This window comes from Pezoporus occidentalis, unplaced genomic scaffold (genome assembly GCF_034315485.1).
Source record: "Pezoporus occidentalis ecotype Australia unplaced genomic scaffold, CSIRO_AGI_Poc_V1 ctg66, whole genome shotgun sequence".
Taxonomy (NCBI): Eukaryota; Metazoa; Chordata; class Aves; order Psittaciformes; family Psittacidae; genus Pezoporus; species Pezoporus occidentalis.
Genome location: NW_026916009.1, coordinates 1,707,852 through 1,721,639, shown reverse-complemented (window position 1 = coordinate 1,721,639; position 13,788 = coordinate 1,707,852). Strand labels below are relative to the sequence as shown.

General features: G+C 37.4%; 1 protein-coding gene across 5 annotated transcripts in view; it reads left to right on the top strand.

Moving 5' to 3' along the window:
* Window positions 1-8,215, top strand: part of NBEAL1 (neurobeachin like 1) — a 79,318-nt gene extending 71,103 nt beyond the window's left edge. For 2 of the 5 annotated variants that reach the window (XM_062640645.1, XM_062640643.1), the window contains 7 exons: window positions 96-268; window positions 529-623; window positions 2,344-2,460; window positions 3,134-3,295; window positions 4,393-4,541; window positions 5,203-5,338; window positions 7,857-8,215. In XM_062640645.1, the coding sequence (XP_062496629.1) occupies window positions 96-268; window positions 529-623; window positions 2,344-2,460; window positions 3,134-3,295; window positions 4,393-4,541; window positions 5,203-5,338; window positions 7,857-7,958 (934 nt within the window). In that variant the 3' untranslated portion in view covers window positions 7,959-8,215. Of the gene's footprint in view, window positions 1-95; window positions 269-528; window positions 624-2,303; window positions 2,461-3,133; window positions 3,296-4,392; window positions 4,542-5,202; window positions 5,752-7,856 lie in introns of those variants that run through there. The other 3 variants (XM_062640644.1, XM_062640642.1, XR_009968902.1) reach the window with 2 other exon arrangements.
* The last annotated feature ends 5,573 nt before the right edge of the window (window positions 8,216-13,788 follow it).

Below are 13,788 nucleotides of genomic sequence, written 5' to 3'. Positions count from 1 at the left end.
TTTTAAGGCTTTTTAATTTTAAAGTGCAAAATGCATAAAATATATTGATTTGGACTAAGGTTACTCTTATTTAGCTTCTCATCATTTCCCTACAGAACACAACGCAACGTGAGCGGTCCTTTTGCACCGGGGCTGGAGATCACCTCTAAGTTGTTTGCAGTATCCCATGATGCAAAACTGCTCTTTAGTGGAGGACACTGGGACAATAGCATCAGAGTAACATCGCTTACAAAAGGCAAGCTGATTGGACAGCACATCAGGCATATGGGTTAGTAACTAACTCTTTATATTGTGAAATTAAAGGTTTTATGTATTGTACCTTGATTTTTGGTCTTTTTGGAAAGAACTATAGCCAGGGCACTTGGGCAGACAAACGTAGCAGGTATAAAGAAATGGTGGTGTTAAGAAGAGAAGAATGCTGACTGCAAACCAGCATACATCATTGATACGTTGCATGCACATTGTGTCTCTGTGGGAAAACAGTCTTAAATATGTATGTGATAACTTTGTTTTCATTCCTTCATCTAGATATTGTGACCTGCTTGGCAATAGACTACTGTGGAATTCATTTAATTTCAGGCTCTAGAGATACTACCTGTATGATATGGCACATAATTCATCAGGTATGTTATTTAGGCATACTCAAAGAAGCAGTTCCGGAATGTTTGTTTTTTTTTTTTGTGCTTCTCTGTTTTGGTGTGATCGTTTATTGATTTTCTTTTTTTTTCAGGATTGCAGGGAAGAAAGTCCACTGAAATTGATTAGCTTAGTAATTTTGTTACTCCCATTGTGTTCTGTGTTTGAAATGTTCACCACACACATTAGTTACTATATAGCTGAAGTACAGTATTTTAGAGTCACTCTCAAAGGTATCATAGATTATTTTCAGTATGGGCAAATACTACCCTTCATTATACAGATGAGAGAACGGAAGGAGAGAAACACTGCTTGAGACTACCAGAATTAGTCAGAACAATGCTTGTAGTTGACTATTTTTACATTTCTAGACTGCTGTTCACTCCAGTAGTTGCATTTTAGCATTGCATTTCCTCTGTGGCTAGTACTGATGACTACACTAGGAGTTAGCAGTGACATTAGTCTGTTTCCTGGATTTACACTTGTGTTTTTGAATTCTTTAATATTAGTCTTGTGCTTTCACATAATGAAAGTGCTTGTGCAATGCATGTCTGTGCTTACACCCAAAATGGGAGACAGTTTCCATCCATATGCATGTTAAATGTTCACTTCTGATTGCTGCTTCAAGCAACTTCAGATATACAGGTAGGAATAACTGCAGGCAGGAACTGTCATGTTATGGACAGTGCGACTCCTTAGTGCAGTATTTGTTTTTCTCAAGTAAGGATAAATGTTGGAACTTTAAAATTTATTTCTTTGCAATTTGTGAGTTAAGTCATCCTCTGGTGATTAACTTTGTTCAGAATTGCTTTTTAAAAGACTTTTAATGTATTTTTCTTTTTTATTTAACATATGTATAAGTGATGCTGTATGTATTGTAAATTCTTCTTATGAGACTTTTATCTTGGTCTTTACAATGTGGCAGCAATGGGACTGCATACTGTCACTTCTGCTCTGCTTGTCTGTTCTGCATTGTCACCCTCTATCCCAGCTCTGTATTTTGACACTTGTTCTGCATTCCTGCATGCTTCAGGCTTTCAGGGTTTGGTTGGCGGTCAAATTTTTATCACAGAAATGAGAATAAATAGTGCTCTGCAGAACTATTTTCTGTACCTTCTCTTTAAGTACAGGTCTTGCCTTTGAAGTGGTTTGTGAGAATAAGTCTGTATATGCTGACAGTACACTCCCTGGAACAAAGTACTAAATAATTTTGACACCCTGCAGTCATGTGGGGAAATTACTCTTTTCAATGAACATTATTGCAAGATTTCCTTTGCATATTACTCTAGTGGTAGTCACTGAGAGGGATTGTTTCCTTACTTTTTCCTTAGAAAATAGAATTTAAAATAGAAAATAGCGTTGCTGTAACTTTAAGTGAAATAGCTTTCAGTTTCTTTAAGCTTAGCTGTGATGGTAGTGCTCAATTCCTTGCACACCTAGACATCTGAAGGGATAGAAGTCAGCTAAGTAAATCTGTCTTTCACATCCACATATTAACTATGTTCATTCGTTCTTGTGACTTCAGTAAATAGGGCTGCTGACATAAAAGGCAAAAAATTGAAATTGGAATGTGTGAGTTGTACCTTTGGTTTTGGCCTATGTCAAATATACATCTCACACAACCGATACTAAAGATACCAGAAACTTATTTTTTGTTTGTCCTTCAGCTGCAAGAGAATGTGTCATTGCACTTTTTGTTACTTTCAGGGAGGAGTGCCTGTAGGCCTGGCACCTAAACCATTACAGATCCTTTATGGGCATACTGATGAAGTTTCGAGTGTTGGCATCAGCACCGAACTGGATATGGCAGTATCAGGATCCCGGGTAAGCGTCCTTATACCTTCCCCTTCTTTGCCCTCTTCTCTACTTATACCATACAGCGTGTCTGAAGTTGATTGAGTACAATAAAATGTGACTATTTCACAATTATTTTTTTCTTCAGCCTTGCAGAAGATACATGCCATCTCCCTTGCTGCCTGCTTAAACCAGGCTCTCTCAAACTGCACAGCATAGGCCTCAGCTACCATGCTTTGTTATTCTGCACAGATGAGCTTTAATGTGTGTGGACTTACTTGGAGATCTCAGGTTTCTCATAGAAACAATTCTGTAACAGTTTCTTCCCTGATTTCCTTAACCTTGAAGGTTCTGTGCAGCTTACTCATGCTCTACTACATACTGTACTCTAATATAGGCAAGCTGCCGAACTCTGACTCTGTAACGCCCATAATGTTCACTCATAAATATGGCATATGAAATACCTGATTTGCTGTCTGCTCTTCCCATCTTGCCCTGTTTGCATTTGTTTTTTCGTATGCCTATAGTACATGGCCTTCAGGAGAATGCCTCTTTGTTTAGAATTCCTAATGCTCAGGAGTTTTGATCTCCGGTTAAGGATTTAAGTGCTTTCAAAGTATTCTCTCTGTATTTAAATACTCTTTCTGCATGCTGTGGTAATGTGTCTGCTGAGTAGCAACTTAACTGAATTTGGTCACTGCAGGATGGGACTGTTATTGTCCGCACTGTTCGGAAAGGTCAGTATGTGAGGACTTTGCGACCGCCTTGTGAGAGCTCTCTCCTGCTGACTGTTCCAAACCTGGCTGTGTCTTGGGAAGGCCATATAGTTGTCCACACCAGCATAGAAGGAAAGACTACTCTTAAGGTATTTAGTTTCATGGAGTACCTCTCTTTCACTGAAGACTTTAATAATAAATGTACCTCACTTTATCCTTATTTCGTAAAGTAATGAGGCTTTTTAAGCATGCTGTGTCTGTTTCCCCTTTTTAATTTTGCTAGCCATTTTGAGTGCAATTTGATTAAAAGATAAATCACAGATATACTGTGCTCCTGTGAGCTTCATGAAAATCTTCAAACAGCTGCAAGGAAGATGCCCAAGCATGCACTAATGAGTCTTCCTGGGGAAGCTGCTTTGAAATGTAAAACTAGGGGAAACGAGTTCCACTGTGCACAGATACAGAGGCTTGTAAGGGGGGAGCATTAAGCTCTGAGTGCAAGATGCCCAGTGACTATACTGATGTTTCTTAGCTTTGGATTGGAGGTATAGCTGAAAGGTTCACAGTTTACCTTATCCTATCTATTGAGTAGCTGTGTAGTTGGTTTAGTAAGTGTAGAGCTGTTATTTCTATGAGCATAGGAAATCTCTTGGAAGACAATTTTATTGGAGATAAGCATGCTAGCTGCATGGGGAAGATGGGGAGAGAAGTGACCAAGGAAGGTATTGTCAAGCTGGAAGAGCATAGTATGGTCATGTTAGCTGTATCTTTAATTCATCAAGAATTCATTGCCTTGTCCAGAAAACGCTTCTGTATCTAGCTCTGTGGAAATATACCCATTTCCTTCTGCTTTTCAGACTGGGGGAAAGGGTGGCAGCAGGGCGTAAGATGAGTGCTCTTTTCCCTTCTTCTCTCTTAACAAAAACCCATATAAAATAGACCTGTCCATTAAGTCCATGGATGTGTCCAGAAAATTTGGGATTGATTAGATAGATAGGTAAGATGTTACCATGTTGCATCATGAGGTAATGAGCAATAACTTCAAAAATTCCCGTAGAGGACCTGGTATGCATACACATTTCATATAGGCTTGGTACTCTTTTATCGTTCAGCAAGGAGGCTGTTGTCAGTAATATTGTCTGTGGATTATTGTCCAAGTAAGTTCCTGTTAGAGAGCTAAAGATACAGATAATACAATCTTAATCCGTTCAGTCCTCTGTGACAGATTTATTTTTGATCTATTCAGGATAAGAATGCATTACATCTCTATTCTGTCAATGGAAAATATCTGGGTTCTGAGACTCTGAAGGAGGAAGTGTCAGATATGTGTGTGACTGGCGAGTATATTGTGATGGGCAGCTTACAAGGATTTCTTTCCATACGGGATCTCTACAGGTAATGTACCAACACCATCAGTGATTTATTACTGAGATGTAAATATAAAGGCTTACTGAGAAAAGCTGTGATTGTCCCCATCTCTCATTGGTTACTGGGAAGGCAGCAACTGCAGGTTCAAGCCTCATGTAGTTCTGCGTGGAGTTTTGAAGTCCATGTACTGCTATGCCCTGTAGGGCTCCATTGCTCCTCAGAATGGGAGTTATTATAGAATCATAGAATGGTTTGGGTTGGAAAGGACCTCAGGATCATCTAGTTCCAACCCCCTGCTATCGACAGGGACATCTCACACTAGGCTATGTCGCCCAAGGCTCTTCCCAAGCTGGCCTTGAGCACTGTCAGTGATGGAGCAGCCACAGTTTCCTTGGGCAACCCATTCCGGTCCCTGATCTTTGTCTCTTAGGCAGTTGTAGTACTAATGTCACAGTTCTTCAGTGAAATGGCTTAACTTACCCATCCATGCCTTTTCTTGTTATTTGAGCTTTATTCTGGGGTGCGGTTAGATTATTCCTTAGAAGTTTACAATAATTGAAATCACTAACTGGATCCTTGAGAAGCTGTTCTATAATGCATCCTGTGGACAGCAGTTTCAAATGCAGTGTGATTCTTTGCAATACGTGCAAATACACAATATACTATATGTGGTTTTTGTTCATTTCAGCTTGGGTTTGACCATCTCCCCCTTAGCCATGCGACTGCCAATTCATTGCATTTCTGTCACAAAAGAATATAGCCACATCCTTGTTGGCTTGGAGGATGGCAAGTTGATTATCGTTGGTGTTGGCAAGCCAGCAGAGGTAAAACCCACCATCAAGAACTTTTTCTACCGAACAATGGGAAACTCACTTATTTCTGCTTTCCAGTTGAGCAAGAGGTCTCCTCTATGGCAGGGTAAATTTAAGAGCAAGTTTCAGTTTTCAGTGGGAAAGAAATAACTTTTGAGACTGCTCTACTGAAATTTCTCATTAAGAATCAAAGGTATAATAGGGATCGCAGATGGGAAGCTCAGCTGGACTAACTTGCAGACTTCTATCACACCTGAATGGGCAAAGTCATAATAGCTAATCTTTTCTGAACATGATAGTGTTCTCAAATGCTTCTTGATGAGATAATTTTCCAGAAGAAAATTGGAAATGAAAGAGAGCAAGATACTTTATTTTTTATGGTTTCTGTTAGATATCTTTTAATATGCATTGTATGACATTGGGGGGTAAAAAAAAAAGTATTACTTCTTTCTGTAATTGCAGTGCACATCACCTGTGTAGGTTCCCAATATGCTCTGTGCTCCATATGGTGAATATAAACTTGTTGGTACTGCATATGCAGTATCAAATACAGAGCATCCATCTGTCGAATAGCTATGCCCAACTTTTCTTGTGCAAGATGTAGATTTTGCTTTAAGTACTACTTCTCATGACTTTCAAAGTACTTGAGTTAGCTTATTCTCTTTATAACCCGATCTCCATTGTGCTGCAGTATATTTATTTGAAAATGTGGTTATCACTTTTGCATGACCTTAGTAAATGGCAGAGAAGATGTATCATTTGATTTTGTACTTTAATTGTGAAAACTGCAACTTTATTTGCCAGCATTTTAAAATGTTTTAGCTAGGAGATATATAGTTTAATACAGTACTCTGATTTTGCTTGCAGCAGATGGGGAGGGGAGGTTTACACTGAGTTCCAGTTGGACAGCTTTTTCCTACTGTAGAATTGACAAAGAGCTGTTTATGATATGGTTAAACATATGTTTGTAACAGCAGCTTTAAAGTCTCTGTCATTTCTAAGCTTCCTATTGCATAGAAAAGATTTTTTTGTAGGCTGAAATTTATGTATCTTATTAGACTGAAGGCTTTTTCTTTTTTTTTTTTTTTTTTTCCCCAGTTCTTTCTAACATCTATTTTTCTAACTATGGAAAAAGCGTTGTTTCAAATACTGGGTTCCTTTTATGAATGTAGAGACTTTCCAATGATTTTCCAGGATTTTCTGTTTATAATTCAGATGATCTGCAAGGTTAATATCCATGTACATAGATATTTCTAAAAAGCACAAACATGTAAGGAAAAATGTTATATCCCAGATTTTCTAGTTTTCTATAATGGCATCAATATATTTGAAAAGTATGTGTATGTGGGGTATTTATTTGTTTATTTGTAGTTTGGAAGAAATATATTCGTTACTAGAACTTCATCCTTATGCAGAAGACAGTGTTGTAGTTCGGGATTTCGATGATACTGATCCTTAGGATAAAGGGAGAGACTGACCTTTAATGTGCGAAATGCTGCTTGGTATTAAGATTGGCCTATAGTGTTTCCGCATTGACAGTATCCAGCATGACGTGAAGTATAATAAATGTCTTTGTATTTTTAACAATTACTTTAGCTGTTTGGGATATTGCAGAGCTCTGAGGAATTACCACCTGTTAGCATTAATCCTGGTCAGCACTGTGCCTTTCCTAGGACGTTGCTGCTGTGGTGATAAGAGTTCCTAAGCATGCTGCATTTGTTGTATCAACTGCTGGGAACTACTCTAAACTTGTGCTGTTAAGGCATGCATCCTGTTTATTAACTGCAAGGGATTTCTTAATCTAATCAGCTGCGAGGCTGATCACTGCCGGCCAATCGTAAGTGTTGTACTTGAGGAGTAAATTAAAACAGTTTCTTACAAATTATTGTCAGATTGCAGACCTACCAGATGCTGGATTTAATACAGCCTCTGGTTGCTTGTTACCTGTCTTGACTTATGCAATATTCAGTATGAGTTATTTCTGGTTTAAATTTCACTCTGAGCACTGCACACAGGATCTTTGGAAGACTGTATAAATTTGACACCAGGAGATAACCTTTCTCTCTTACCTTCCTTCTGCCATCACTGCCTTGCATTTTGGTTATCTTTTCCTTTTCACTTCTAGCAATTTTTGTTTGAAATCTTTAAAATAAAATGTCCTTTCTTCTAATTTAGTTCATTTTTGCTTGACATTTACCTCATATTTCTTTTTTTCCTTCCTAACACTGCTTCTAAGCTGTTTGAAGTAGGTTAAGTATTAAATACTCATGATTTGGCATTATCCCTTTAACTGTTCAATATCAGAGAAGACTGTGATTAGTGTTTTGTCTGATGTTTTTTGTCAGTCCCAAATATCATCCCTAAATGTAGCTTTTGGTTTTGTTTTCAAATAATTTTTGTTGGTGTGATTTTGTTTATGCAGTACATTGTAGTGTCTTCATTTCACCAAAATCAGTGTCTGAATTCCTTTTTAATTTATCCACCTTATCCCTTCCCCCTCCTTTTGTTTCTCTGAATTACTTTTAAACAGATGCGCTCAGGTCAGCTTTCCCGAAAGCTGTGGGGATCAAGCAAACGGCTCAGCCAGATTTCATCAGGAGAGACTGAATATAACACTCAAGATTCCAAGTGATTGCTGCTTCTACCTTCTCTCATGGATTCCAGAAACATGTTTAATCTTTTGGTCACTTTAAATGTGTATCTCACCTTTCAGAGCCTTAATTCTTAAGTCTGTTGATGATGAAGCTATGGTAGAGGTATAGTAATAAGCATATGTAATCAGGCAACTTAGCTTGCTTGCATATTTTTCCTTAACTGTGTCAATGTGGTCACAGCAGAATCCCTCTCTAAATAGCTGCTAAAAGTGTGTTTCAGAAAAAAAAAAATAAATTGAATTTAAGATAAATAGCATTTGATTTAAAGCTGAAGGTCCTCCTTGATCACAAAGAAGCTATTTGGCTTTGCTTTGACAGCATTGTAATTCTCCATCAGTAAATGAAAATTCTGGCAGTCTCAGTGGTCAGATTCAGAATTGAGATAGCTGGCAGTTATGACCTTTTCTGTATATATATTTTTTTTTTTTTAGCCCAATGAACAATCTGTTGCAATTTGTTTCTGTAAATGGCTATTGCTATCTTCTTTTGTGTAGTTTCAGTTTTAGGCTGTTCTGCACAAAACATCTGTGTTGCACTACTTGATTATCAGAAATTTTTTTAAGTACAGACATGACTAACTTCAAAGGAGTTGAAGGTGGTGAAGGAGCTAAAGGAGGTAGGAAATACTTGCTGCTGAAAATTTATGTTGTTAGGTAGACTAAGCCACACACCAAGAAATCCCATAATATATTTAATATCTTTAAGAAATACAGAGGAAGAATCAGTATCTATGTATTGGTCAAAGATCAGTCTGCTTCATTAGTGAGCTAACTCCTGCAAATAAAACAAGATTTTCACTGCAAAATCATTTAAACAATTTAGACAGAACATAATTTAATTATGTGCAGCATAATTTAATTAAGTAGCATCTATTTGTTTCTTGGCTTGGTGTTCACCAAACCACTTGTTAGCCTTTTTTTTCTTGTTTGCCCTCTGTAAGCAAGCAAGGAAACAGATAAAGTATCCATTTTCAAGATGTGTTTAAGACATGGGATGAGAAAATGTCAGATCCTTACCTGTGCTATATCCAACAAAACAGTTATGGATTATGTGCTATATTTTAGAGAAGCCATTACTGATTTTTTTTTGTTTTGTTTAACAATACATGATGATAGAAGGGCGTGTGTTTTCCTATCATTCTGACATTTTTATAATGTTACTGATTTAAATGATAAACCCTATACTGTTAGAAAAGCCTGGTGCTGAAGGAATAAGACAGGTTTTTGGATTGGCAGGCAAAGGTATGTGTGCATATGTATTATATGTGTGTATGTTTGTATATATATGTATATTCATGTATGTATGTCTATTAGAAGGAGAAAATACGATGGGGTAAGAGGAATTATAGGTATAAGGCAGAGCTCTAAGTGACTGTTAGCTAGTATGTTCCCCTTTGACTACCCCTTTCTTCCCTCTGCCATTACTTTTCTTGTTATTTTTATTTATTTATGGAAATGAATGTGTGTTGTATCTCTTATAAATGTTATCAGATATTCCCTGTGGCTGGGGAGCTGTTGAACTACCTGAGGAACTCCATAATGTATAATCTTATTTCATTAACTTTTAGCACAATATTTATTAACTTTGTAGAAATAATATCTCCTTACCCCACAAAAGGATAATCTTAACAAGTTTTGTTAGTCTCATTTAAACTGTTTTCACTGCCTCAATTTCTTTACTGGAAAAAAAACCAAACAGCCCTCCTAGTGACTGATTAATGTGCTGTGCAAAGAAAGTTACGCTGCTTTTTCTTAATTTTTGTAAATGAAATAATAAATCAGACTAGTGAACAAGTGGGTCTATGCATAGTTGCAATGTTCTAGCTAATCACTGTGACAGACTGGATTGTCTGGAAAGTTAGGAGAAATAAGAATTATTTCCCTGAGTCACTTGCCAAGAGAGCATTAAATTTCCAAAAGTAGAGCAGTGTGGTTTTTCCAGCCTCCATGTATGTAAAGAAATTACCCAAATGCACCTGTACTTTCAAATAAGCTACAGAGACGTGAAAACACTATTTTGTAATCAATTGCTTATCTAGTAAGAATACTAAGGATACTCTGGAAGTATTGTGTTCATGAGAATGTGAAGTATGTTTGTCCATTATGATTTCATGAAGGAGGGATTCCAGGGGAGCTCTTCCAAGAGTAGTTTAGAAGAATTTCAGCTCAGAATGTGAGATCTTTCTGTGTTATGGGAAGTTGGAAAATTCATTTGGGACATTGAGTTAATAGTTTTTGTAAGTTTGCATATATGTTCTGTCTAAATGCATGTATGAGGTTAAGTGTTTACTTGCAAGGGAAGAGGGCAGGAAATGATGTTTTGGGCTAGCAGAATCAAGTGGAAAAATTGAGGAGAGAGGTCTTTCGTAGTGTTTGGTGAAAGCATAGTTCATTTTTTTGTCACCTCCACAGAGGGGTTCAAATAAGGGTTTGAAAACATCCTACTCTGGGTTGGGTAAATTTATACAATGGTTGAATAAATGGTTGTTTGTAGTTTAGTATTAAAGAATATTGAATACACTGCATCAGTTTAAGTAAAATATAATGTTGCTGCAATAATTTGGGATGAAAGTCTATGGTGAAAAGCTTTGACATTGAGTACCATCATTTCATTATGTTACAAGCATTATGCGTTGTCACAAGCATCTGGGATCAGTTTAATTGTGGGCATTTCCTGAGCTCTGAAACTTAAAGCTACTTTGTGCTCAGGACAAAACAGCAGCAAGAATGAAGAGGGGCAGAGGTGAGCCCTAGGCTGCTTTATGCACTGTGTGTAATGGCAACATCCATTGCCTTTTGATCTTTTATCTGGTCCTTGAGGATGGGAGGTAAACACCACTGCATGCTTAGCGTTGTTGCCAGAGGCCCTCTAGAAAGACCCCCATAGACTTGAAGGTCTGCACTTTATCTAAACCAGCTTTAAATAAAAGATACAGGACACAAGTGTAAGCGTTAGGTGGTACGTTGTTTCTTTTGGCTTTAACTTATTTGTATAAATCTTTTTTAAAAGTAGAAAATATTTTTTTCTTATCAGCTATTTAGGGTGGTTGAATTGAGGTCTGTTATGCAGTGCACTGTGAATTAGCAAACTGACTTCCATAATTCTTTGATTTCCTCAAGTTTGGTGGTATCTTCTTTTAATTTTTTTGGAACAACCCTTATGATATGTATCAGAGTTTAAGATATTCTTACCTTTGAAGCTGAGTAAGTAGTAAGAAAATGAAACCCAACTCTCTTTCCATTCTTATATATAAATGAGATCGAGTAGTTAGCAGTATTAAATTCTCCATACCAAAGGATGATATTTAGAAGACATTTCTCCTTTATTTCAAGTAAAATGTTTGTTAAACTTCTCTATCAATTTACTTGTTCTTTATAGTCCTTTACTTGTCTTTATCTATAGTGAGGAATCTCATCTAGTCTGTGCAGGTTTTGTACTGTACAAGCATTCAGAAAGTGAAATGCTTGCTGTTCAAGTTAGCATCTGACACAAGTTACTTGATATCAATATATTTGTTACCTAATAATCATAGATTATTTAGAAACTACATCTTTGTCATCCATGTACTTTAACAACACCAGCACAAAATACTGATCTTAAACTAACTGCACTTCTTCTGGTGGTTAACAGGCATTGTGGAAATTAGGGCCTGATTGATTAAAAAGGAAACAAACAAACAAACAAAATTATCAAAAAAACCCCCACCTGCACATTACAATTGTTTTGCTAATCTGCAATTGAAATAAACAAGCTTTCTCCCCCCCAGTGTACCTTAGATCATGACTTTTATCTCAAAACAGGTTAATCAAAGTCTTCACAGGCTTTAAATAAGTCTAGTCAATCAGCTGTTTTGTAAGGATCCTCTTAAGGGTTGTATTTTTGTGTCCTTTAAATGAGGTGCGAGGAACTAAGCTACTGCACTGTAAAAATGCTGTGTGGGACTGGTAACAGTCCTACATCAGCCTGCTTTAAGACAGTCCTGCAGGAGTGGTAAATTCATTTTTATTTGTAATGCACAGTAATTAGCTAGGTCTTCCAACTCTTGCCTTAGTCAAGCAAGGGAGCTGTATACCTCGCTTCCCTAGACCATGTCTCCCTCCTCCCTGTTTCCTCTGCAAGTCTTTCCCAATCTCAATTAACAAAATCATTGCAAGTGTACGTACAGCAGCCAAATGCTTAACAAAGTTTTTAGTGTGTGTGTATATTTAGTTGAAAATCTGTATCTATATACAGATTATGGTAGGGAGCTTTAGAGCTGGGGAGGGAAGTAGAGGAGGTGTCCACCTCCATCCACTCCTACACTGAGAGTCTATGTAGACATTTGCTCTGTATTGTCACCTGAAGGCACTCCTCTCTTCCACTGTGAAAGGCATCTTGCTGGCTAGGTTAGGTGCTGAGGCTATGTGCTGTGAATATATTTTTTCCTGTCAAAAAATTACCAAAAAAACCCAACCTACATATAAATACATATCCTAATGTGAACCTAAGGCCTCATCTAATACTGTTAGCTGAAAGCACTACATAGGGTTATATTTAATTGGGTGGAAATTCAAGCATGTGCTTCAGTGCTTTCTAGAATGGGCTTTTCATGCTTTTTGGTTTAAAAGCTATGTTGGTTTCAGCTGTAAACATGACACTTAGTAGTTTCCTTTTGGGGAAACTGACAATTTTTGTGCAGTCATATGCATGTGGGTTCATTGTATACCAGTGTTAGACTTAACTGGTGTTTGGAAGATGTCTTTCCTTCCATCCCAAGAAGCCAAATTTCCCTCATTGCTATGAATTGCCCTTGTTAACAGATACTTTTAAAGGAAACAAGGGTTTTCTGAAAAGCTATTGCAGTTAAAAAAACATAATGGTAAAATACTATTGTCCCCTTCATCGCTGTTATAATCATCAGATGCCTGAATGCAGAAATGCCTCTGAATGGCAGCATAGCATGCTCTGCATGAGTTTGTCATGCACTATTCATCTTAACTGCAGTCTTGGACACTGCATACATGAGGAACTGCCCGTAGTGTTTAATCAAAGGTACCCTTTGTTTGGCTTTAATTCACCTTTTGCTGTGCATCTGTGGAAGAAAATTGGTATGTCTTCTTTTAGTTACCATTTACCCAAATGGCCCAGATAAAATAGGTGGTGTTTCACTTGTTTCCTTTAGGAGAGAATTCCTCCGGTTATGTGTTCTATTTTGTCTACTTGGGAAATTTGGCAAGTACTTCCAGAGCTTAGGTCTGTGATTAGACTCTGCACAGAGAATTTCATAATGTATCTTCTGTCACAGAAGCAGGATTGTCAGTATAGGTTATGGTTTAAAGCTTCTGAGGTGTTCTGAGATTGAAGTAAAAACCATCCAGCCATATATATCTTAGATCTAACTGAACTTAGAAGCCACTTGTTTATTTAGCTTCCAATCTAGTCAGTATTTTCCTCTTGAGGGAGCTATACTTTTTGCCTTGAAGTAACTTTGTAAAATAGTCTTGCACCTGACAGTACTGCTTTAGTCATATGTAGCTGAGAGCTGTTGCTTAAAGAAAGCCATGGTGGGGGGGGATCAAGGAAAACTTGTGATCTGTGTTCTGGTTCAACCCTTCACTATGCAGGAGCAGCTTAATAAAAGATTAGAGAAATGCTGCTTGTGAGACTTGCCTCCCTTTGGTCAGTGTTTTGATGGAAGCTATAATGCTACTCAGTTTGCTTGATGCTTTTTTACTAATGCTAATGAGGGAGTGGAAGCAAGGGCCTTACAGCAACAGTTAACTGTATCTTCTCAAATTCTTACAGACCGTGCAATTATGTGATTACAAA